A 25666-nucleotide genomic window follows, 5' to 3' on the forward strand; every position below is an offset into this window, starting at 1 on the left:
CCACCATCCGATGCCCAAGGCTGCCATGGACCTGCTGGTCTCGCTCCTGACGGCCCGGCCGCCCCTCCCACCATCCGATGCCCAAGGCTGCCATGGACCTGCTGGTCTCGCTCCTGTACGGCGCCGGCCGCCCCTCCCACCATCCGATGCCCAAGGCTGCCATGGACCTGCTGGTCTCGCTCCTGTACGGCCCGGCCGCCCCTCCCACCGTCCGATGCTCAAGGCTGCCATGGACCTGCTGGTCTCGCTTCTGTGCGGCTCGGCCGCCCCTCCCACCATCCGATGCCCAAGGCTGCCATGAACCTGCTGGTCTCGCCCCTGTACGGCCCGGCCGCCCCTCCCACCATCCGATTAAGGCTGCCATGAACCTGCTGGTCTCGCTGCTGACGGCCCGGCCGCCCCTCCCACGATCCGATGCTCAAGGCTGCCATGGACCTGCTGGTCTCGCTCCTGTACGGCCCGGCCGCCCCTCCCACCATCCGATGCTCAAGGCTGCCATGGACCTGCTGGTCTCGCTCCTGTACGGCGCCGCGGTGCGCTTACCGTCTTAAGCGCCTTGCACAGGGGCGCGTGGCGCCGCGCTAGCAAGCTATCGTTAGCGCCTTGGAGGAGATCGTACCGCGCTGCGCTGTGCTGTCTTTAGCGCCGGTAGGAAGGGTGCGTGGTACTGCGCTGGCAGACCGTCTTAAGCGCCTCGGGAAAGGGCCCGCTGTGCTGCCGGCGCCGACATGACGTCACCTGGCAGCGCTGGCAGCTTGCGTCAGTCGCGCCGGGCCTCCGCGAACGGAGAGGGGAGGCGCTGCGCCGCCGGTGGGTCAGCGCAGCGACGGGCCGAGCCGGACCGGGGCCGGACGGCAGCGGCCGTGAGGGGGAGACGCTCAGGAGACCGGGCCTCGACCGCCGCCGCGTCCGCCGCCCGCGCCGCCGCCCGCGCCGCCGCCCGCGCCGCCGCCGCTCGACCCGCTGCAGGCGGCTCCGGCCGGTGATCTGTCAGTCCTGCCCGGACCGGGGGACGGCCGTCCCAGATGTCGTGCGCGCGCGCGCGCCGCTGTTCAGTGTGTCACCTGGGCTCGCGCACGCGGCGGCGGCGGCGGCACGGACAAACGTGCCGGAACGAGTCAGCATCTGGCGGCGGCGATGACGCCCGAGACGCGGCGCTGGAACGCTGAGAGCCGCCGGGTCGGGACGCGCTGGAGTCCCGGCGGTCGCACGTACTGGGGTTGCGGCCTGGAGAGGAATGGAGGACGACACCTGGGTCAGGGTGCGATCATCTGAGATCGCACTCTGATCATCGCGGGATCTCCGAGCCCGCGATGTTGTCCTGCGTGGGCTCTGTTCCGGTGCGAGGGACGAGCGTGACGCGTGGCTGACGTGGGAGCCTAAGCAGCCCGCTTGTCGCAACTGCGCCGCGCGCCGCGCCGTCTGTCGCAGGTGCCGGACGCCGGTCAGCGGTCAGCGCTCGTCACGAGACGCGCGCCGTTTCGCGGGAGATTGCGTCGCTCCGTGGCGCGTCGCGAGCGCTGTTCACAACGCCGCAGAAGAACCTGCTCGGTCAGCCGACGCGCTCGCGGCCGCCGCGTTGTCACGTAGTGTCCGGAGAGCGCGGGCTGCGTGCTCCGTGCTCCGGACACCGGCGCCGCTGGGGTGGCGACGGCGGCGGCGGCGGCGGTGGCGGTTCCAGCGCGCGTGATATTGGGATCTGATTGTTACGCCGTCGGCACGACGACGAACCGGCCGGACGGCGAGCTGGGAAAAGGGTGGTTGGCTCGGCCGTGAAGTTAACGATGCGGGCCGGGTTTGGGCCAGGGGTCCCCAAATGGGAGTCGGGGCCTGCGCCAGGGGTCCCCAAACGGGAGTCGGGGCCTGGGCCGGAGGTCTCCTAAACGGCAGTCGGGGCCTGCGCCAGGGGGTCCCCAAACGGGGGTCGGGGCTTGCGTCAGGGGTCCCCAAATGGGAGTCGAGGCCAGAGACCCCAAAACGGGAGTCGGGACCTGGGCTAGGGGTTCCCAAACGGGAACCAAGACTTGACAGAGGGCATCAGAGAGGATCTCGAGCATGAGCCGCCCGGGGCTGAGGGAGCTTCCTGAGCTGGAGCTGATGCATGACGTGGGATTCCATGGAGAGGCCCAGGCGTGGGAGCGGTCGCACACCAGAGCTGGCGAAGCCGACGCGTGGGTCTCGCCTCCGTCCCCTGGCCGGGCGTTTGCCGCGGTAATCCCGTCGGATTCCCACCCGAGACCCGGACCTCTTCAGGACGCCGGACCTTCCGGCCACAGGCTTGTCATCGCCGCCGCGGCGACCCGCCGCGGGCGCCGGACGTGGCGCGGTCGACCTCTGACCGCTGACCTGTGACTCGGGCCGACCGCGCCCGACCTCGGCCGCCGGGTCGGCAGCCGGCGCCCGCCGTCTGGACCGGGTGCCGTGTCACGCCAGTGCGTGCGGGGACTGAGGGCCAGCGCTGGGTGTGGGTGCGGACTACAGCGCGGGCGACGGCGGTCCCGGTTACGCGAGCGTGGGGTTAAGTTGCATTTAATGGCAGACGTCGGCAGGTCGCGCAGGACTGGCGTCCGGGCCCATTCCAGACGTGTCGGCCGTTCTGATCTTTGTGAGGAAAACGGTTCCTGCGTGTCATTTAGCTGCTTGCAGCCATCAAAATAAATGGGCCGATTGTGGTGGTATGATGTGACAATCGCATTGTCTTTTTCAAAGCGACGATATACAACATTCAGTTCTCTGGGTCGAAAGGCTTTGTTACTCCACTCTAACTGCCAACTCTCCCGAGGCCTCCTGTCACATTTATTCACAATAGTTGGCCCCCAGCCCTCTGCCCGTCATCCAAAAACTGGCACACCGACTCCTATAGTCGTGTGGAGGATAGCGGCGCCAGTGGCCTCGGCTTGCAGAACCACCAGTACACTGCGCTTCGACATGAGCGTAACAAGCACAAACAGAACTAAACGGCGTGTCGGCGCAAACACCCCTTTCAACGCTAATTGGTTGCGCACCGCCGTTCTGTACGCGTCCTCTCCGACATGCGCGGACTTTGCATTGTGTATGCCCACTCGGCGGGTGCACTACAAGCCACGTCCGTTCGCACCTTTTAGCACGAGGGCCCATTGACGCGACGCGCTGCTGGTAATGTGCGAATGCGACGCTAATGCGCCATTGTTTTGTCACCGGCATATCTAGGCTGAGAGCAGTCGACAATCGTGGCGCTCGTACTCCACGCCTGCCGTCCGCGAGACGTTTATGGCGCAGTGGCACAATTCGGCGTCACGCTGGCCCTGCTTTCGCTGCTCTGCGGCGATTGTGCCACAGGTGGCGGTAAGCGGAAGCCCACCCGGCTATCCTGCTGGCTGCACGCGAATTTTTTTGCGCGGTGCCGTGGACGACGTGTACGCTGCGGCGTCGTTAGTATGGGGTAATTGGCTGCGACGGTGACATGGGGTGGCTGGGATTTCTGCGTGAAGTGGGTCTTCAGTTCTCGATATCTCTGCTGACGGTTCAAAATAATGCAGGGGGTTCGCCATTACCTCTGTACAGCCGGTCCTGTATTGTCTTAGTCCGAACGCTTGCGCTCGTGAGGATTTCTGCTTGCTGTTTTGTGGGATGGGATGTGATGTCTTCATAAGTGTGGGATATCGTGCTTGGTTTTTGCTCGCTCCGTGGCCGGATCGCAATACTGTAGTTGTGGATAAGGATCGAATTAGTTCAAAATGATTTAAGTTTTGAAATTATTCCACTTGCACCGATTGCATACATTTTGCATTGTGTTTCTTGACGATGCATTGCATGCGAATTACAAGCACCGTTTTAACTATAAACACGGGTTTTCTGTGCCTTTACTGTGCGCCATACTTACTTCCTGTAGCGTATTGTTTATGTTGAATGTGGCATCATTTTGTGTAAAGTAGGTGATGAAAGATTCATGATGTTGCGGACATTCTAGCAAACAGAATGCGGCCCTGAGAATACATTACCATCATGAACAATACAAACAGTCCGATTATATCCAGGCGGCCAACAAGATGCTGCAAATCGTGCATTTTGCTCGCGCGAGTGGCCGGTTTTTCCAGCGGTCACGAAGGCATCCGTGCTGACCGTTCCTTTGCACGTCGGTGGCCGAGGTCACATCGGCATAAGCCACTGGGTCAGCCCGCACGAGCCGCCTGGCGCGCCTGCCCCGCCCCGCTGTCCGCAGCCATCGCGGCGGCCGCGCGGCCGCGAGAACCGCCCTGTACCGTAAGCAGGTGCCGGTGTCGGCGGCGGCGGCGGCGCGGGCGTCACTCGTCGGTCCGGCGCCGCCGCCGCCGCCCGCGGCTCCTCCGGTCGCCGGCGGCTCGCCGTGCGCCGCTCGCGCCAGCTGTCCCAGCGTGCGTCAGACGCCCGGTCACCGACGCCGGGTCGGCCGCGACCGGGGCAGAGGTCGGCCGGCGGGGTCAGGTCAGGTCAGGTCAGGTCGGCGCCGGACGGACCGGCGGACAGCTGCCATCGTCGGGCCGCTCCCGGGCTGAGTTGTGTGCGGGGCGGTGACCGCGGTGGAAGAGCGTCGCCTGCGTCCTCCGATCGCCGTCGAGAGGCACCGTCCTGCGTCGCGCCGCGGCCACGCCCGCGTGCCGGCGCGACGGACCGCGTCTTCGGCCGGCGCCGCCATGTTCTCGATGCGCGAGTACCGCAGCCTGTGCGTGGTCACCTCCACCTGACTGGCACCACCCGCTGCTGGGCCGTCCCCTCGGCCACGGTCACACCATCGCTCACAGTAAGTCCCGACCAGCGGACCCCCGCCGGCGAGGAGGAGAGCCGAGTCGAGCTCTGTATTTTGCCCAGCTGGTTCGCTGCTGACCTCGTGGTGGTCCTCGGGTGGTCCGCGATGGGCAGAGGCCCGGTCTGCGGGCCCGCTGACGCGGAGGAAGGCAGGCCCTGTGTCTGCCTGTGACCCAGCAGGCTCCCTTCCGGTCCTCTGTGTTGGCCCTCCCCGATGTGGGCAGTGCTGTGTTGTGCCTTCCGGTCCTCTATGTTGGCCCTCCTCGATGTGGGACTGGACGCCTGGGAGAGCGCTCGGGACGTCCAGCGTGAAGCCCGTACGCAGCGTTACTCACGTCACTGACTGCGCAATAGCAGACTTCGTGTCGCAGACGACTTCTTGTGACGCCCTTGACGCTGCCTCTGATGTGCAGCAGCGAGCGGCGATGCAGATAGGCGCCGTGAGCCCGCCCGATGAGCGTCGTGAGCCGTGCAATTGACCTCGGCGGTATCGCACCGAGGGTTGAGACCAGCGCTCTGTTTCACTGCGCGTATCTTGCTGGGCTTATACGGCGGGCGTTTGAGATAAGAGTGACGTGATGCGACAGAAGGGTGGTGGCTTATCTCGGCTCTGTCCTGCCCTCCAGCCGACCGGGCTCGGTTTGCGAAGCGAGGGCGCTCACGTTCGCTGTCGTGTCAAAGCGCTCGCGCGCTTTTGTTTCATATATGTGACACGTTCTGGCGTAGTGTCGAGCCAGTGGAAATGGGCGTTGTCGATCGATTGTGGTTCGCATTTATCCCACGAGTTGTGAAGTCAGAGCTATTTATCAACTTTTTCCACCGTGCATCATGGAATTTCGTTTTCAATGCGTGTCGCAATTCGCTCCCGCCTTGGGGTAGAACTGGTCCACCGGCGTTGTTTTATACAAATACTTTTAATAGCCTCTCCCACACACAGTCAACATACTTTTCCCCGGGAAAAATCAGATCGTGGGGTTTTGTAGAGAATGACGCTTCAGTGGCATCATGCTAAGTGGTTTTTTGTACAACCGACGAAAGTTTAATGAGTCGCCAGGGATTGAGTGTCGGGTACTCACACTGGATGGTGTTTCTCCTGTATTACGTTAAAAAAATGTGTGGAAACAGGTATCGCAGGGCGAAACTGAATTTTTGTTTACTGACCTTCTGTGACGTATCCTGAGGTTGATCTATGTTACTTGCACGGTACATGTCCCCAGCTTTGGATAGCTATTTCGGAACACTCGTGGTTGTATTGGTGTAAGTCTTTTACACCCTGTTGGAAAAGGATATCGTTAATTTTGACCGGTCCTTGGACTGACCTTTGACCTAGAAATTGAACCCAGGTGCGTGCTTTGGATCCACGTCATGAATACCACTTTCTTGGCTCATGTCTTGTTCAAATAGGGCACAAGGTTCCGGTGATAGGTCTGAAAGCATAATCTTCTGCCCCTTCCCCTCCTCCCCCTACCCTCCAAGTGCGGGGCGCATTCGGCCGCCGACCCGACTGGCGCTCGTGTGAATTGGAATGTGTCCTGTGAAGGTATTGGTTTCCTGAGGCTGTGGTCGCAGCTCAGGCGCAGCGCGCAATACACCAACTGTCACGAATGTGCCGCTTCTGATTCGCAAGCCGGATATCCACTAGTTCCACCCGCTCGAAGCGCTGGCAGTACACAAGAGCTCACAAACTAGGCGTGCGCGTGTGCCGAGCGCCACGTCCATGAGCATCGCTCGCAGGGTTTGTCGGGAGGGATGGCATGCCAGTAACGAGGAGACCCACTTCAGCCGGATGTTCCGACACGTTCAGTGTCGCATGTTTACAGCCTCGGCGCTTCTGTCGGCGCACGGTCGCACCAGTGTCCATGAGAGGTCAGTCACAGCTGCAGCTGTATGGCCGGAGGTGGCCTTGCCGCTCCCCGAGGCCGGTGATTGTGCCGTCCAGCGCCGGTTACTGCCATCCTGTTTACGGCGTGCTCGCGCGGACAACGGCGGACGGCCGTCGCCCGCGCGCGCGCGCGTACGGCCGCTCCATCAATCTGTATCGTAATCGCCGCCGTGTCCCGTTTCGTGCCGGCGACCGGAGACTGTAATGGTCGATTTTAGCGCACCATTTGTCTCGGACCGCCCGCCGCCGCCACCGCTGCTGCCGCTGTCGTCGAGGCCCTCCCCCGGGCGGTGCGCGGCCGCCGCTGTCGTTGACGTCCTCCCCCGGGCAGCGCGCGACCGCACGTGCTCCACAGCCGTCTGCGCTCGCCGTGGGCCCGGCGCGTACGCGGAGCATGCTGGCCCATTGTTGGCGGAGCGTTTAGCAGCGTACGTGATCTGGGCTGGCGTTTTGTCTGTTGGTGGCACGTCGCGGCTGGTTACAGGCTCCAGACGCCCGCTCCAGGGGGGCGTGAGAGCGTGATGATGCCGAGCGGGGCGTCCTCTTTAGCGGTGGCGGGCTGGCAGCGGCCAGCGGGCCTCTGGTGAGCGGTCTGGGCGCTGGCCTTGGAGGAGTCCGCTGTTGACCTTTCTAGACCCCTCTGACCACTCTCGACCCCCTCTGACCCCCTGCTGGAGGGCCAGGTGCGCCGCCACGGCTGGCCCCTGAGGTCGTCGCCCCACGTCGCGCCGCGATATTGCGAGCGGGCCGTATTGTGTGCGTGCAGCGCGCCGACTCCCCCCCTCCTCCCTCTTCTGGCGGAAGCCGAGGGGATCTTTTTGCGCGCGGTTGGGGCGTGCAGGTGACGCGGCTGTGTGGCAAGCTGTGTGAAAAATGGTCAGGAGGAAAAGACGGAAATGATGACGGTGCGTGAAACGTTGCATTGTAGACTTTTTCGGGCTATTGCGTTCTCGTTCTTATGGTGTTAAATTTCGCAAACGAGCCCGGGCAAAACAGAAGAGAGCTGCGTTAAGGTCGCTAACGATGATTTTATCTGGTGGTGGTGAGTGTGGACAGGTGGGGAAGTGATCACACCAACTTGTGTTGACATTGTGTTGGCACATTGTTATTTGTTTCCACCGAAAGCTGTCTAAGTCGCTGCCCGGCCAAGCGAGCGTTTGTTGGCACTTTCCACCTGGACTGCACTTTTCATAAATTCGCAGCATTTGTTCCTTCATAGCTAACATTCTCATTGGCATAGTTGGCCTTACTCCTCCTTGCAATTGAAATCAGGGCACCGGACTTTGATGTGGTCGTTCAGTTTATCTGGGAGACGTAGCTCCAGGTCCTCTATTCAAAACGCCCCACGTAGCTACAAAGCTGCGTCCTCCTGCACGGTGCCCTGTGACTCGTCGAAGCCACTCGCAGCCACACACCGCACCAGCGCGCCCACGCTGTCCAGCGTGTCCGTGTGTGTGTGTGTGTGTGTGGTCTGGCGCCGTGCATCCGCCGCTCCGACGGCGCCGTCCGTGCCAAGGTCCGTGCCGCCATTCGGCGCCGGCTCACCGTGGAAAGCCGCCGCCCCGCTGAGAAAGTCGTGCACAGCACCGCGTGACTGCGTGCCACCCTGCATCCCGGCTCTGTTCCCGTCCGGCGGCCGGCGCGCGCGCGCGCTCGTGTGCCCCATCGCTAATGAGCTTTCGCCGGGTTTAATTGCCGGCCGCTTCCCAGCGCGTCGCGGCCCCGCCAGCTGTCTCGTGACCGTCGCTGCCCCTTTGTCGGACGCCGCTGGGAGTGGAGCGAACCCGTTCGCCACGGACCTTCTCCTCGGAAGAGCTCGCCGCGACCGTGGCGAGGTCTTCCTGCCCGCGGGCGGACGTGCTGGGCGTGTTTGGCGCGCGCGCCGCCGCAGGGGGCGGGGCCAGGCGCGCGGGTCGTGACTCGGGGTGACCTTGGGGTCAGCCGGCCAGGCTGATTGGGGACCCGGTGACCCGAGCTCGGACTGTGTCTGGGTGTCGTGCGGCGGGTCGGGCGCGGTTAGATGCGGACAGCCTCTCCATCACAGTTTTTTTTTAGAATGGCTGCGACTCGTGAGACCGCCGTTGGCCTGGATAAGGAAACTGCCAGCTCACGATATACGACGGAGGTGGATGAGCCGCGCTCGGGTCACACGACGGAGTGGCACGGTGTCGATACAGGACACGGCGAGTAAGTGCGGGAGATGCACGACACTGCTGCGAATCAGAACTGAAGCCGAATGTTCAGGCCGACGCCGGTACGTGAGATGGCGCGCGCCGCCGGCGTACTTCGCGGCGCCGGTCGCCGCCTCGCCGCCTGGACGCCGTCCCCTTCCCTCCGGGGGTGGGGGAAGGATTGACATCGGCAGAGGTGATGTCGGGTCGGATCCGTCCCACAAGCGCGACGGGCAGTGTGGGCCCCGCACGCGCAGGGAAGTCGGAGATGGGAATACATGGCCATCTTCGCCATGTTGCACCTGTCTTTCTTTCTATCTTTGTCAATCTTTCTATCTATCTTTCTATCTTTCTATCCTGTCTATCTTTATGAAGTATTTGTTCCGATCCAGCGGTCATGGAGTGGAGCCGGTGAGGCAGCAGTGGGTCGTCTAGTGAGATAGAGGGTCATCTAGCGAGCAGTTCTCGACTGTCTGCACCGCCTGTACTGTACCGCCCGTACAGCGTCGTCGGCGCGCCACGGCTGCTTGACCTCCCACTGTCCGATGGGCGGACAGGGTCAGCGTGAGCGGTGTGGCGCGCGTGACCCGCGGCACCCGGCGGCGCCACCCGTCGTCCGCGTCGGCTCCACTTGACCCGGTCGGCCCGGGGCGTGAGAATCCGCGGCAGTCAGCTCCCACCGCCGCCGTCCGACCGAGCCGGCGGCGATCGCGCCGCCACCGGCCCGTTAGGCACAGTTGCCCGCGTGGTGGCGCCGACGGTGCGAACTCTGGGGCCGCGTGCTGACGTCACCGTGCGCGTGCCAGATGCGGCCAGTCGTGTGTAGTAGCTCCCCCCCCCCCCGCTCCCCCTTCCCGCGCCGTGTCGTAGTGTCTGCGCCCCTGCTGTCGTGGCGCTTCACGGCCGGCCGCCGCTGTCGTGATCCGCGGCCGTGTTGCGGCGCCATCTATTCACGGTGCCGCTCGCTGTGGCAGCGTCCTCTCACGCCGGCCTTGTGCGCCACCTGCCGGCGCCTCGCCACGGTCGACGGGCCGCTGGGAACGGCCGGGTGACGTCACCGACTGTTGGGCAGTCGCCGTCACGTGGACCGGGGCTGTCGCTGAGAAAGCAGCGCTGACGTGGGCGGTTTCTGCCCCGGCGCTGTCGTCAGTCAGCGCTTCCAGATGACGTCGCTAAACGGTGTCACCGTGAAAGCCAATTTGAGCCGGAGCGCGAGGGATAAAAACGGGAAGAAAGGCCTTCGGGGAATGATATGCAAATGAGTTGGGCGGCCCAAGCCTGACACCGCCTGTCGCGGTATCTCGGACGTTTCAAGAGCATCAGCGGCGTGTTTTTGCTGTTTTGCGATGGGTGATGCCGTTTGCATCAGCCTGTCCAGTACCGCGCGGTCGCTTGCCATTCAACCTGCCGCCACCTGGCAACTTCTGTTTCGCAGAGATTCGCCCCGCGGGGCGGTGCGTGTGGCCCGGCTTTGTCTGCGACGATTGTTGTCTTCTCTGGAGGCCCGCTAACGATGTGAGGGGCCTCGTGAGGGGTCGTGGCCGGCCGCCCGACCCCGGCCACCGGCGTGTCGCGGTGAAAAGAAGCGGCCCCAGCCGAAACCCCTGCGGTACGCCTCCGTTTGCCCCGCCGCTGCTCTTAGAGGTCGGAGCGGGCGTTTTCTCGCAGGTGGAGAGCGGCGACGGATGCCAGGCTGGGGCCGGTAAATGAGCCGACCGTTCAGCCCGCGGGCTGGACGACGCGGGAACAATCTCTGGCAATCACACAAATACCCGCTTGTTTGTTGTCGTCGATGGGCTGGTGTTTATGACGAACACTGTTATTAAGTCCGTTCATCTCGCTTACGTAAGACAAGGGGACATGCGGGATCGATGGAGCATCCGATCGTTGGCTGCTGACCGCTAATTTTTCCGACGGTTCTCGCCTGGATCGTCGGGCTGCATCGATCCATCGACCTATCCAAGGCTTTCGACACAAATCCAAGTGATGGATTGCGCGGAGCACGTAAAGCAGCAATCAGCTGCTCCAGCTGTGAACCCGCCCGCTCGTGCGGGCCTTGTTCCGACATGTGTGCGGCTCAGGAATGTGAAGTAGAAAAACACGCAGGAAACGTCAAGTAAAAAAAAGTTGGCAAATGGAAGAGCTTAGGATTCGTCGTCTGTCTGCCTGGCCGCAGCTGAGCGCCTGGGGACGGGCCGAGTCCTGTTGTGGGCCGGGTCGCCCCGGTGACGGCCGGCGGCGGTCCTGGCCACTGTCACCGGGCGCAGGCCGCGGTCCCCGGGCCCGCTGACCGCGGTCTGCGGTGTTTGCTCTGGCGCCGGCCGAAGGTCACGTCCGCCGGGCCGGCTCGCAGCCGTCGGTCACTGTGCGCACGCGCGCCTCTGGACGTCGCAGGGCCGGTCCGGGCGAGGAGCGCCGTCGACCGCGTGCCGTCGTCGCCGTCGTCCAGCCCCCGCCCCCTGGCGGCGGCCGCTCAGCTGGCGCGGGTGTGGCCGCCCCTGTCGCCCGAGTCACGTGCGCGCGCGCGGCCGGCCGCGTCAGCTGCTGCGGCCGCCGCCGACCGCCGACCAATGCCAGTGAGGCGAGCGCCGCTGCCGCCGTCTGCGCCGTCGGGGCGGCCGTCCAGTGCGGCGGCGACTGTGGCGCGTGAGCGCGTCGACGCCGAGCTCGCGATCTGACCCCGGCGAGAGCGCGCGGTCACGGTCGGCTCGCGCCCGGCCCGGCCCGCCCCCGGGTGGAATGTGAAATTCGAGCGGGCGGCGACCGGCGGAGACTGCGTCCAGCGGCGTCAGTGCGGTCTCGGAGAGGCCCGGAGGCGGCGGGTGCCGATCGGCGGCGGCCTGCGGCGGCATGGCGCAGGCGCCGGCGCGGCGGCCGCTGTCGCGACCCCCGCGCAAGCTCGCCATCGAGCGGGCGCTGCGCGGTGTCGAGGTCGCCGCGCTGTCGCGCGATGACCGTGACCTGGAGGCCGAGCTGCTGGGGCGCGGCGAGGAGGCGTGGCGCGCGCTGGCTCGCCGGCCCACCTCGCTGCTGGACCTCTCCTGGAACGGTGAGTGGCTGGGTGGGCTTCCCTGACTGGACCGGACCGGACCGGACTGGACCAGATCGGACCGGACGTGGTCGGCACAGCTGGTCCGGTGAGCGGTGCGTTGTCCTTGCTCGGGACTGACCGCATCTCGCGGTGTCAGGGCCAGGCGGCCAGACCGTGTGTCAGACACACAGCGGCGGGCGGTGAAGGTCTGTCCCCGCGCCAGGCCTCTCCGTCAGCGGGCCATGGCGAGCCGCGCCCTGCCGGACCGCGCTCCATTAGCCCGATGAGCGCCGCCGCATGGACGTGGCGCCTGCACGCACGCTCCGTGTCCGCGCTCCCTCCCGTCCCTGCGGCGGGACTGACAGGAACGTCCTGGGCGCCTCCGATGGTTGCCGGGGAGGTGAGCTGGGCTCCCGGCGGTGTGGTGCAGTCCGCTTGTGCCCGTTGTTGCCAAGGTGTGGGTTTGATACCCGCTTTTTACGACGGAGGGACTGGCACAAGACTTGCATTTGTCCTGCTCAGAGCAGGAGAGACTGTTTATAATAAGCCACATTGACACGGTCTGTGTCAATATGGTTTAGTATGGGTGCAAAATGACGTCAGTAGTCGGCGTGTCCTAAAGCCTCAATGGTCATCAATATGGTTTGTAAATGTGAGCCGCTATAGACGCAGACAGGGCCGACGTGTGGGTGGTCGGGATGGAACTCAACGTCATTTAATGAGTGCTGCGCCAAAATGTGAACCACGACACTTGGCATCACCGCTACCGGGACCTCCGAACTTCCCTGTCCCACGCGTAGCCTCTCTAACCCCGTTCGTGCGGTGATTGATTCCCCTGAAGCCGCCGTGACCCCGGTATCATCTGGCGGCACCGCGGGTCGGCCGGGGTCGCCGGCCCGTCCGTCAGCTGGCGGCGCGCTGCCGTGGCGGACGGCCCGGCCTCGGCGGTCCTCGGGCCGCGGCGGCGCCGGCCGTAACCACTTAGACCACTTCCTCTGTAGACGCGCCGAACCCCGAGACCGTGAACAGACGGGGAACGGCGGGCCCGCCGCGGCCATGAGCGGGGGAACAACGGGGGTGACGGGTAGGCCGGGGCTCGCTCGCTCCTCGTGTGCCAGTTTGGCATTGGTCCCGCACTGATGCATGAAAAGGGTTGACATCAAAGGTGGCTTGGTCTCTGGCCTGTGTTGGAAGTGTCGACTCCTGAATAGTGGACCCCCAACGACGGATTGCCCTTTGTCTACCGCCGCCTCGGCCGCCTCGGGCTGGGCCGGTGTTTGTGGGCCTCTCCCCACGCGGCAAAGTGGGCGGCGCACCTGTGTGTGTGGGGGACGCGGGAGGGCGCGAATAGCACCGACCTGCGCAGTTGCGTCGCTATTTGGCCAGCCTGTGTCGTGTTTGGGACGACATGGGCCGAGGAGGACGGTGTTTAGATAACGATGCGGCGTTTGTAAAGAGGCGTCGCCTGTCGGGGTCGGCCCCTAATGCATTGCAATCCCTCGCCGGTGCGTGTGGAGACACTGCAATACATTTGGAGTTCTAGCTCTGTAAGGGGCTACGCTTGTTCTGCTTGGCTGCGAATCTGGCTTTCCGGGAGGGGGTTGGAATGCTCGGCACCTGTGAGGTTCCTCTACAAGCTGAGCTTGTGAGCCGATTTGCGACGGCCGGATATGAGTGACCTCGCCGCCTGTATCTACCCCGTCTGCCCGCGGTGTCACCCGCCGACCCGGGGTCAGCGCCGGCGCCCCGCGCGTGGCCTCCTCAGAACTCGCTCCCGTCAGACCGTGCTCAATCGAGGTGCCAGCTGTCAACTCGCCGTCTGCCGAGTCGCACGCGAGCCGGCACACACCTGGCCGCAAACCGGTCGCCGCGCGACCTCGGAGGGTGATGGGCCGCGTGGCAGGCGCCGTGCGAGGCGCCGGACAGGGCCCGGCCGCGCGCGGCGCAGAGCCGGCGCCGCCCGGTCCGGCGCGAGAGATGACCTCGCGGCGCCCATCGATCCTTGATCGGCGCCCCGGGTCGTCGCAGGAGGCCGCCGGACGCCCCGGCATTATCGCGGGCGTGACCGGCTGGGGACGCGCCTCCCGCGAGTCTGGCGGCCCCGACTGGGCGGCGCCGGCGGGTGTGGCTCGCCCGCCGCCGGCGCTCGCGAGGCCTGAGAGGATCGCCCGTCGGATGCGTCGGATCACAGGCCGGATGCTGCCGGAGATCAAGTCGCTCGGCTTACGCGGCTCAGCCGTCGCGTCGGTCGACCCGTGCCGCTTCCAGCGGTTCTCAATTGATTCGGTGCGGGCGGCTCTCAATGTGGGGCGGGGGGGGGGGGGGGGGCGCCGGAGTTTTTCGAAGAGGCTTCGCAAAAGTGGAGCCCGTAACATGTTGTCGTGTGCCTCGTCCCAGTGTTCACCTTGGCATGGTGTTAGTCCTCGTCATTTTTGGATCCCCCGTCCGTCTCCAGTGTTCATTGTACAGAGCTGTGCCGCGTCAGGTTTCGTTTTATCACACTTCCCTGACTTCAGTGTACGCACTGACACAGTTCGTCCAATTCCTTGCCTATTCTGAGACCGTCCCCGTCTTCAGTGTTCACGACGGCACAGTTATGTGTCTCGGCACAGTTCCGTCAGTTCTGATTTCCCACGCGTCAGAGTGTGCGGACCTCTCCGCCCCCCTGCCCATTGTCGGAGCTGCCCCTCTTCCCAGCGTGACTGACCCCGTTGGCTGCGGGCGGCGGCGGTGGCGGCGGCGGGTCGGGTCGGGCCGGGCCTCCGTGAAAGACGCGCGGTCCACGGCTCTCTAACGAGAGGCGTGGATGGGCACATAGCGTGACGGGTCGATTGTGCCGGTGCGTGTTATCCCCCCCCCCCCCTCTGCGGCCGCCGGCGAAGGCGCGGCAGGACGGCCATCGCCACGGGTCGGCGCAGGCCAGGGCGGGCACGCCGAGAAGGTCTCGCTCCTGCAGCTGCGTCGGTTAGGTCGAGTGTCGGGGCTGGAGGTATGCGCCGTATGTGGAAGTCGACCGGCTCTGAACGGAAGCACTTGGGCACACAACCGGATCTTTTCCCAAAATCTGATGTGATGTGTTTGTCGCACTCTTCACTGTCAGTTATCAGACGACCTCGTCTTTTACCAAAACGTATGATATTTTTGTCGCTCTTTTCATCGTCAGTGAGACCGCTCCGCGTTCCTGGTCATTTATGTGTGGCTGGAATGCGTCGGCGGGCTTACGCATGATCTTTCCATCTCGTCTGGTGACATTCCAGCTGGGTGCTGGGCGCTGGATAGCTAGGCCCGGCCCAAATACGATTGGACAGCACAGATTTTCTGGCCCGTATCCGTCCGTCGCGCCTTTTTTTTTGGAGTGAAACCATTTCCGTGCGTGGTGATATATCGACTGATCTGTCAGATACCTGAGGGGTCTGTGTGGCGGAGGCCTTGGTCGCGCTTCACCCCCCCCCCCCCCCCGCCCCCTATTCCCACGTGCCATCGCAACCCGATGAGGAGTCCATTATTTGGTGTTTGCCCCTCCGCGCGATGATTTCCGGCTGCTCATCGCGTCAGCCACAAAGATTCGTGCCTGACTTTGGTGTGCGTGCCGCTGGCTCCGTAGTATTCTTGTCAGCTCTGTTCATTCGCCAATCGCGCCGAGCGACGGAAGCCTTTCATCGGCGTCGGCAGTCGTCGCCGCGCCGCTGACGCCTCCCGCGGTTCTTCCTCAGTTCTATGCGGCCACCGAGTGAGTCAAATGACGAAGGCCTACAATGACATTGACGCCGTCACTCGCCTGCTGGAGGAGAAGGAGAAGGACCTGGAGCTGGCCGCCAAGATCGGCCAGCAACTCCTGGAGCGGAACAAGCAGGTGAGGTGGCCGGCCGCGCCGGACCGGGCTCAGCGCGCCGTGCCAGCGGCCCGGCCGCTGCCCAGAGGCGTCATGTTAATCATGACCTCTCAGCTGCGGACGCCCGCGCTGCGTGGCGCCGGTGCCGTGTGGTCCGGCTTTTGTGAAAGAAGACTTTGGCGTCGAGGTTGACCCATGGTTTGTGGTCAGGCATGGCACGGCGCAGGCGGTTTGCGGTCTGGTTTTGTGATGCGAGTTTGGAATCGTTTCGAAGATTACCCCGCTGCGCTTTCCAATGTTCTTGCTTGACTCTTGCTTGATCATGACGAGCTTGAAGCTCGTGGTTATTCTGACTTCCTGATTGGTATTGTAAGATAGCTGTTTCCTGGTTATCACACTGCCCTTGCGTTCCTACTAAGCAGTTCGTGGTGACGGCGCCCTTTATCAAAACAGTCTGACCGGTGCCCTCTATCAAAACGTCAGTTAAACATGCCCTCGGCAGCTGTCAGGCCAGCAGCCGCAGTGCGCCGAACCCGACCCGCGAGGTTTCTATCGACCGGAAAAAGCGGCCGGCTTCGCTCGGGGTCGTGACTCCATTCCTCTCCTGCCTGCGGCCGGCGGTGTCAGTGCACATCCCAGTTTCTTGCTGGTTGTTGCTCGTTTTTGTTAGCGTTTGACCATATTTCAAAGTGCCGCGTATGAAGCTGGGTGGCCGGCCTAGACGAGCTTTTTCTTTTATAATTGCCATCTGAAATATTTGGTCTGATAAGATGACGACAGTTATATTTATGTCATTGAAACGTGTACATTAATAACAAGCACATGGCTAGTGATCGTTCCCTATCATCGTTTTACGTCGATATGAGTAATTCAGCACTGTGTTATGCGGTTGTATTTATTTTTGTCATGTTTAACGTCAGATGTAACACTCGAGCATCCCGCGAATCGTAAACTTATATTCGTACGATGGGGGTAATTATTGGAGGACGTTAGGTCGAACCCATGGTCTGTTGCGCCTACTGAATGGCACGTGAAATCGATTTAGCCCAGCTGCCGTCCCAGACCGCTTAGCAGCCTGAGCGGCGCCGTTCGCCAGACCCGGGTCCTGAGAGCCGCAGTCCGTCTGATGGGTGTTGCCGATCTTCCGGTCAGCGGCCCCCTCGGACCCGCGCCCTGACGCGGCCGGCGGGTCGCTCGCCATCTCGCCCGTCCCGTGCCGACGGTGGAGGTGTGTCGGCGGCAGCGGTCTGTTGGCGCGAGCCTCGCGCTGCTGTGTGCTGGGGTGACGGGCGGACCGCGCCGGACCGGTGGGGAGCGCGCTGGCCGTCACCTCGGCCGAGCCCGACGCTGCCCGCGCAAACAGACGGGCTGGTTGCAGGGGTGCGGGGATCTATCCAAACAGTGACACATCCGGGAACGCGGGTCCTCCCGCGGTGCTGCGCTGGATGGTGACTCGCTCGGGTCGAGTCCCGCCAGATGTCCCGGTTTGAATGGCGACACCGGCGACATGATCTAGATCCGTTGGTCTGTACACTTGAGCCGCTGTATCAGGCCGTGACGCGGCGGGGCTTATCTACGGATGACATCAAGCTCGCGAGAGCCGGACACTGGGCATTTCTGTGGAGCTGTCGTCCCTGTGACCCGACGTGACCCGTCTTAAGTCCGTGAACTACCGTCGCGCGTGTCGCGCCTCGCCACCGTCGCCCTCGGTCGGACCTCCTCGACGTCGTCCGTCGCCGGCGAAGGTCGTCTCCGAGGCTACGGTTGGCGCGCGCGTGTTCCCATTGACCGCCGGCCGACGGCGCTCGCCGCCGCCTATTTCGGGGGGGGGGGGGGGGCGGGGGCGCGCGGTCGAACGCAGGTCAGTGTGCCTCCGGCCGTTGGCGGCCGCCCGGCTCGCGTGCGTGGCCCTCGCTCCTCCCCCGGCCCGGGCCCGAGCGGCCTGCGGCGGCGGACCGGCGGCGATGGCCCGGCGGCAGTGGACCGGCCGCGCTTTGGCCGCGGGCCGGCTGACGTTGGCTGTTATCGCTCGGATTGATCACGCAGTCTAGTGGCTGATAACCGCCGCCCCGGGGTGCCGTCTGATCAAGGGCGGCGGCGCGGCCGCCGGGCGCCGAAGGCCGGGGTCGAGCCGCGCAGGGAGACGGGCAACCAACTGTCATCTCCGAACTGTCTCTGAATTATCATGAGCCTGAGAACTGGGGGACGTGATACAGGTGTCTAAGTTATTAGGCTGGATAACTGGCATGCGTTACCTAGTCTGCTTCCTTCGGTGTTGGGATGTCCACTGGAGACATTACGGGCTGCATGCGTCTTGAACGAACCTTGCAGTGATGGTCGTCTTCGCCGTCGGTCGGTCGTAACGTCGCCAGCAGCGGGAGGCTCAGGTGCCGGCCGGACTGAACTCGACTGATTTCCTTGACCGAGTGTCCTTCTGTCTTCACATGCGGCAGGTGGAGGAGAGACTGACGCAGTTGGAGGGCGAGCTGCAGGCGGCCAACGACTCCATCACCCAGCTGAAGCACGACCTCCAGCTGAAGACAGAGTTGCTGCACATCTACAGCAATGACTTTGACGATTCGAGCTCCGAAGCAGGTTGGTGTGCGGTCTGAGCGCTTGGTCCCTCCCCGTCGCCGTACTTTTGGTTAGGCGAGCGGTGTTGCGATGCTTGGATTCGGATTTGTTAATCGGCTTTCCCATTGTCTTCAGTGAGCGGTTGTAACCAAGAAGATGGCAAAGCGTCATTAACTAGTTTTCAGTACTGAATGAAGTTGGCCCAACGTGCTTTTTCCGCTGACTGATCGCTTGGTTTATGGGACTGGCGTATCTTGATTGGGTTTGCGTCCAAAAGCGGCATGATTCGCTCGACATCGCCGCTATCGCGTCATACATTGCATCGATCGCGGTGTTCCCCAGCGGCCGTGATTAAAGGCACGGGAGGTTTACTTTTATTCGTGAGGGCCGGGTGAGTCCTGTCGGGTAGAGCCACGGACGGCCGGGAGGCCGAGCAGGAAACGGACAGCGGGGCTCCCTCTGGCGGGACGGCCGGTGTGGGGCCGCCGGAATGGCGGAGAAGTCTCAGACGGCGCCTGCACTCTGCAGACCCCAGACGCCTGCAGACGGACGCTCGCTCTGCGGCTCAAGCGATGTGCGTGGCGAGGAGATTGCTGACACTTGAAAAGCGGGGAGCCCGCGCTCCGTGGCGCGGCTGTTATTGTCGGCCTGCTGTCCACCGTTCCGGTGGAGGTGGCCGGATGCGTTACATTGTCCCGGTTTTTGTCGGGCAAATAGGACCAAAAACTGGTGTGTGTGGTAGGACAACCGGTCGGTCCCCCCAAGCCACGAACGTTGTGCCCAGGGCGTACTTCTTTGCTGACAACGATCAGCAGGCTGTCCCTGTAGCGGTCAACTGACTAATGAGTAAACATGACTAATGAGACGTCCCCTGGTGGATGCGTGCAGGCGCGTGCTGACTGCGCTTTCGATCCGTGCAAACGGCTTTGTCTTGTCATTCTTACAAAAAGCGTGTGCTAATAGTTGTTGCCTTTCTTTGCCTGTTCCCTGACATGAACATGCTACGTCGCCACCATTGCATCGCCCGCTTTCTGCAACAATGAATCGTCACTGCATCGTAAATATTCTGACTCGCTTTCCCACCGCGCCATCCACGTGGTGCAACACTGCATCGTCAACAACAGCCGCATTGTCATTCACTTTCTAGTGTCAGATTGGGCCCCAGGCAGCACCGCGGTCTTCCCGCCCCGACCGTCTACCCGGGCTGGCTCGCGCGATTGTCTGCCCTCTCCCCGCGAGCGCTGACCTTGCGCGGTGGCCGAGGAAGTGAAAGACCGGTAGTGAGACCCATTGCGGAAAGGGGAGGAAGACGCTCGGAGAGACCTGCTGGAAGGGGAGGGGGCGGAGAGGGCTGACACCGCGTGGATGGAGAGTCAGGCGACACTCCCTTGAGACCCGCCGGGGCAGACGGGGGAGCGGGGGGAGGGGGGCAGGCGACAACCTCGTGCGGAGAGCGAGCTTAGCCCCGGTGGCGACCCTCCGGGCGGCCGGGCGACGCTCCTCCGCGGGGCCCTCCGAGGGCGGGCCGGAGAGACGACGTCGCTCATGCGCCGCGCCCGTCTCCCGCCGCAGGCACACCGTCGGGCATCCGCCACATCTCGCTGGAGCTGCTGCAGTCGCGCACCACGCTGCTGGAGAAGGAGAACCAGGAGCTGCGCGGCGAGCTGCAGCAGCTGACCGAGAGCACCGAGACGGCCGAGGGGCGCGAGAAGGATCTCGTCGACAACGTCGTCTTCGAGCTCAGTGAGTGATGCTCGAGCTGCCCGTGCTGCTGCGGCTGGCGTCCGAGACTCGAGACTCCGAGACCTCTGCTGGGGCACCCGCAGCGATTCTGGCCCATGTTGTACATGTTACTGCACTGCCTGCTGCCGGGGTGGGACCGACGGTACCGTCAGAGGTGGTGGGGGGAGGGGATCATGACCGGCGTCTCGGCCGGGCTCATTGATCGCATCCCACGCGGGCCGGACCTGTCGCCTGCCGCGGTGGCGCTCCGTCTGAGCGTGCCGGTCGGGTCTGACCGCCTGCCGAGCGTAGTCGCCTGGCCGGCCCGGCGGTGCGGAGCTCGAGGGTTCAGGGCCACTGAGCGCCGGCCGTCTGATTGCGTGCGTGTGTGTATGTGCGTGCCGGCCGGAGGGGCCGCCTCAGCGCCGTGGAGCAGCGCTCCCTCACACAGTCTCAGCGCACCGGCCGCTGAAGGACGGGTTTCTCAGCGCGCCGTGAGCGCACTGAGCGGTGTTGAGAGAGGGACGACAGATGACCCATACAGCCGGGCCGGCGCCGCCGACCCGGCTGGCGCCGCGACCCAGGCAGGGGCGGACTGTCAAGCACGCGAGCATGGACCGTTGCGATCAATACCGGATGCCAGCGCTGGCCTCCGCCATATTACCAGCTGGCAGCCGTCAGCTGACCGGCCGCCAAGGCCAAGGCCAAAGCCTGGTGAACGCTGGTGGAGTGTGTCACCGGCTGGGGGCTATGCTGCCGGTCTTCGGCAGTTCGCACTCATTTTACTCGTGTGAAGTGCCGTAGGCGCAAAACTGACGCGGAGCCGGATACTCGTGTTTGTCGGCGTGAATACGCATCTGAACATACGTCGTCACAGTCGTCATGGGCGTCGCCATCATCGGACCGTACTGTGTTGCAGCCGACGCCAACCAGACGATCCGCTCGCTGTCGGACGAGCTGGCCACGCGGGTGGACGAGCACATGCGGAACCAGGAGGAGGTCACCGGCCTGCTGGCCCAGGTCAGCCGGGAGCGAGCCGGCGCGGTGCCGGTCCGGGTCGCGGGCGGCCGGGGCGTGCCGCTGCCGGCGGGTGGGACGGCGCCGCGGCGGTGTGTGCGTGCGTGTCTCACAGGCTGAGCTTGTGTGGACGCCGCGGGGGAAGAAATGACAGTGGTCTGTCGGTGTGATGCGCGTACTTATCTGCCGCCGGCCGTGCAGGGAGAGCCGGCGGCGAACTCTCGCCGCTCTGATCTGGTCTGACCTGACCTGATCTGATCTGATCTGACCTGACCTGACCTGACCTGACCTGACCTGACCCGTCGCCAGCTGGTGGACAGCCAGAGCCGGGCCAAGCGGCTGACACAGGAGAACGACGAGCTGCAGAGCTTCATGGCCGCCAGCAAGGAGGCGCAGTCGGAGCTGGCGCTGGAGCTGGCCGACCTCAAGGACAAGTACGCCGAGCTGCAGGCCATGTACCACGACGCCCAGCAGCACATCCGGCGCAACGAGAAGAAGGTGGGCCGCGCAGGGAGGACCCGGCCGCTCGCGACTCCGGCTGGCCCGCCCGGCTCGGCCCGGGCGGGCTCGCCGTTGGCCTTAGCTCGGTGCGGAGACGCTGACGTTGGTGGGTCTGTGATCGCGGATTAGTTCTGCGACTTGCTGACAATTATGAGGCATTGCAGCGGCTGTTTTTCTCATTATGGACACGTCACACGTCGTCACATAGTCTTTGATTGAGCGCCAGTGAATATGAAAGATGGGCGTGTTAGCGCTCGGGATTATTAGCACAGCTGGAGCTCAAATTCGCTCCCCCCCCCCCCCCTTGTGGGAAGCGAAGACGCTAACGAAGTGACCCCCCTCCCCCCCCCCTTCATAGCATCGGCTACTCGTGGATAACGTGTGGAATAAGCGTTCAGATCCGTTGTCACGGGGCTACAGTTCCGTTCTCAGCGTGTTTGCCACGATGGTGGCTGGATCAGTGGTGAGCTCAGCCTCGGCACCCGCGGGCCCTGGCGCGCTCCTTGCACAGCCGCACGCCGCCTCGTCTCGCCCTGGCCGCGCGCCGCGGCGTGTCGGTGCCCCGCCGAGCTCTTCACCGCCTCGGCGCGCGTGACCGGGCGCGTGCTCTGTCTCCACAGAGCGCCTCCCAGCGCAGCAGCTACCTGGGCGGCCTGGGCGGCCAGCCGGACTCGCTGGCCTCCGAGCTGGAGCTCTCGCTCTCCTCGATGGGCTCCAACGACTCGGGGGTCAGCCCGGCGCTGGGCATCAGCCCGTTCCCGACGCACGGGCGCAGGTACGCCGCCGGTCGCCGGCCGCGCGGCGCCGGTGCCGCTGTCCCAAGCGCGTCCGCCGCTCGCGGTGGTACGTTGCGTGAGAGTGGGCCGTGGTCGGGCGCTCGCCCGTGGGATTTGTCTACGCGACGCCGTATGCAGTTGTTTGGCCACGCCCTTCATCCGTGGAAGTTACTACCGCGTTGTCCGTTTGCGGTGTGCACCGCCTGGTCGCCTGGCCCAATGCCGTCTCCCCAGTCACGCGGCCGAAGCTGACCCGACCTAACCTGACCTGACCGGACCTGACCTGACTGCGTCCGCCGCAGTATCTCCTGCGTGGTAACGCCGGGGCCGTTCCGCGCGGCGTTTGACACGGTGCGGTGCGCGCGCGCCGCCGCGCCGCCGCCGCTGCCGCCCGGCTGCGCGGCCTCGCTCTCCGCCGGCACGGTCACCGCCTCGTCGACGGCCGGCGCCGGCGTGCGCGTCAGCAGCCGCGTGTGGGCGGCCGGCGCCGGCGCAGGCGCAGGGGACTCGGGCGCCTGGACGCACGACGCCGCCAGCATCGCCAGCGACTCCGAGTGCTCGGTGGAGATGGATGACGGGAGCGAGCTGATGTACCCGTGAGTGAGGAGACGGGCCCTGGTGTAGCCTTGGGTGGGGAGAGGAACTGTGGTGTAGCTTGGGGTGGGAGAAGAGCTCTGGTACAGCCTTGGGTATGGAGACGGGCCCTGGTGTAGCCTTGGGTGAGGAGAGGAACTGTGGTGTAGCCTTGGGTGGGGAGAAGAGCTCTGGTGCAGCATTGGGTAAGGAGAGGAACTGTGGTGTAGCTTTGGGTGGGGAGAGCTCTGGTATAGCCTTGGGTATTGAGACGGGCTCTGGTGTAGCCTTGGGTGGGGAGAGGGGCTCCGGTTTAGCTGTGACTTGGGGCATGGGGCATGGATAAAGTTCTGGTGATAGTTCTGAAGTTCTGGTGATATCGCCGCATGCCGTCGTGACTGTGTGTCTCCCTTCGAGGATATCTCCCAGTGCTCACTGTGACTGCGTCTTTCGTCACCCAGTTGTCATACATCACGGCATACCCTGTGAGCGTGTCTCTGTCACCACCAGGGGGGTATCTCGCGGCATCCCCGGCGTGCCCGGCTCGCCAGACCTGCGCGCCGCCCTGCACCGCCTGTCTCCGGGGCACCTGAGCAAGCTGGGCAGCGACGGCATGCGGACGCCCGAGAGCATCATGTCGCTGTGCTCCAGCCGCGGCTCGCTGGGCAGCATGGGCTCCACCGGCTCCTGGAAGATGCCCGAGAAGCTGCAGGTGAGACGGGGGTCGCGTGCCGGGCTCCGGTCGGCGGGGGCTCGGGTAACCGCCGACAGGGACTGGAGAGAAGCGACAGGTGAGACAGAGGGTCGCGTGCAGGGCTCTGGTCGGCGGGGCCTCGGAGAGCGCCGGTGGGGGCTGGAGAGAGGCGACAGGTGGGACGGAGGGTCGCGTGCCGGGCTCCGGTCGGCGGGGCCTTGGTAAGCGCCGACAGGGGCTGGAGAGAGGCGACAGGTGGGACGGAGGGTCGCGTGCCGGGTTCCGGTCGGCGGGGTCTCGGAGAGCGCCGGCGGGGACTAGAGAGAGGCGCCAGGGGTGACGGGGCGGCTGAGAAGCTCGGGTTGCTGTGTGGTGCAGGGGAGAGCGTCTGGGTCAGGGCAGTGGTGTGAACTCTGGAGGCAGCGGTGGGATGCTTGGCCACGAACTCGGAAGGCACTCCGGGCCTGGCGCAGTGGCGTGACCTCTGTAGAAACCCCGGGTCACCACGCTGGTCAACAATGAAGAAACTCCTCGTCATTGCACTGGTGCGAACTCTGGGAGAAACTCGAGGCCAGCGCACTGGCTGAACTCGGAACTGGCCCGGGTCGGCGGTGACTCGGAGGCGGCGCGCTAGGCTCACGACTTCTGGGGACATCGGGTGTCACGCCCGGGAAGACCGCGAGCGGTGGATCACAGACGCGTCTTGCCTAATGGCGCTGGTACCGCGTGGGGCGTTTGCCACCACGCCGCTAAAACGCTGTCGCCTCGTTTTAAATGGCGCGGCGCTGCGGCCTGGGCTGACGGCGGTCACATGTGTACCGCCGTTGCTACCATGTTGGGATTTTTTAGCTCCTGGTGTTGTGATGACCTCAGGCGGGGCACCACTGGTGGGTGGGCGCGTGTGTGATCTTCGCCGTCCGCCCTCGGCCAGATCGTGAAGCCGCTGGAGGGCTCTCAGACGCACCGCTGGTGGGTGGGCGCGTGTGTGACCTCCGCCGTCCGCCCTCGGTCAGATCGTGAAGCCGCTGGAGGGCTCTCAGACGCTACACCACTGGTCCCGGCTGGCCACGCCCCACCTGGGCGGCATCCTGGACGTGCGCTCGGGTGTGAGCAGCCGGTGGGAGCGGCCGCTGGCGGAGCCCAGCGACGACTCCGAGCCAGAGCCGGAGCCGGAGCGGGAGCCCGAGCCGGAGCCGCCCATGTCGTTCAAGGCGCCGCCCTTCACCGGCGGCGTGTTCACGCTCACCAACTGCACCGTCCTCCACCCAGATGATACGACCCAGCTGACCAGCAGGTGGGAGGGATGGAGAGGCGCCGTCCGCCGCCGTCGGGTGTGCTGGTGTGACGATGGCAGATGTGTGTGGACGGGATGTCGACGAAGCGTCTGCGCGCGGCTTCGACCGGTTGTGTTGGCAGTGGTTGTGGTTGTTAGGTCGTACCGTGCTACGCCATGCACAACCAATTTCATGGTAGTTGTTCTCTGTTTCAACCGCACGGGCGCCGTTCACTAACAAATTGTATTCACAAAATGATTCGGTGGATGATCATTCGGCTTATGGCCGTTGTTTGCCCACTGTCCATCCGTTTAAACAGCGCTGCTGTGAGAAGCGCTGGGGCGCTGCATGGTACAAGGAGTACACGCGCCCTGAAGTTGCCCGGCTGACCCGACCGCCGTTCCGCAGTCTGCAGGGCGGCCAGATGTCGACGCTGCCGCTGTCGTGCGGCGCCGCTCCGCCGGCGCCGGCGTCGGTGGGCGCCGCGCGCCGCCCCTCCGCCTCCACGTACACGTTCAGCACGCACCTGGGGCTGGCGCGGGCGCTGCACGAGCGCGGCCTGACGCCGTCGGTGGCCGGCTCGCCTCCGGCGTCGGTCACGTCCACGCCGGCCAACAGCCCGGAGACGAGTCGTCCAGGCAGCCCGCAGCCGCCGGCGCTCATCAAAGGTCAGCCGATGTGACACGCGTGCTCTGGTCTGGCGACGGCGCGCCAGAAGGAGGGCGGCGCCGCGTGCAGCTGCCGTCAGAGGCGTCGGTGAAAGTAGTTTGTCGTGCGGTGCTTAGACTGGTTCCTGTTATTCACGGAGTGGCTCCGGTGTGCGTGTTTGCTGCCTGTTTATCAATGCTGCGACTG

At 64.4% G+C, this 25666-nt stretch overlaps 1 protein-coding gene across 1 annotated transcript in view; it reads left to right on the plus strand.

Annotated features, from left to right (window-relative positions):
• milt (trafficking kinesin-binding protein milt) overlaps positions 1-25666 on the plus strand; it is a 58273-nt gene that overhangs the window by 29447 nt on the left and 3160 nt on the right. The window contains exons 5-15 of the mRNA XM_037229790.1: positions 15562-15701; positions 18134-18275; positions 19827-19997; positions 20896-20996; positions 21303-21491; positions 22115-22269; positions 22573-22651; positions 22736-22866; positions 23354-23555; positions 24551-24831; positions 25220-25479. Of these exons, the coding sequence (XP_037085685.1) occupies positions 15562-15701; positions 18134-18275; positions 19827-19997; positions 20896-20996; positions 21303-21491; positions 22115-22269; positions 22573-22651; positions 22736-22866; positions 23354-23555; positions 24551-24831; positions 25220-25479 (1851 nt within the window). The remainder of the gene's footprint in view (positions 1-15561; positions 15702-18133; positions 18276-19826; positions 19998-20895; positions 20997-21302; positions 21492-22114; positions 22270-22572; positions 22652-22735; positions 22867-23353; positions 23556-24550; positions 24832-25219; positions 25480-25666) is intronic.

Source organism: Pollicipes pollicipes, unplaced genomic scaffold (genome assembly GCF_011947565.3).
Source record: "Pollicipes pollicipes isolate AB1234 unplaced genomic scaffold, Ppol_2.1 Scaffold_6138;HRSCAF=7277_pilon_pilon_pilon, whole genome shotgun sequence".
In the NCBI taxonomy this organism is placed as follows: Eukaryota; Metazoa; Arthropoda; class Thecostraca; order Pollicipedomorpha; family Pollicipedidae; genus Pollicipes; species Pollicipes pollicipes.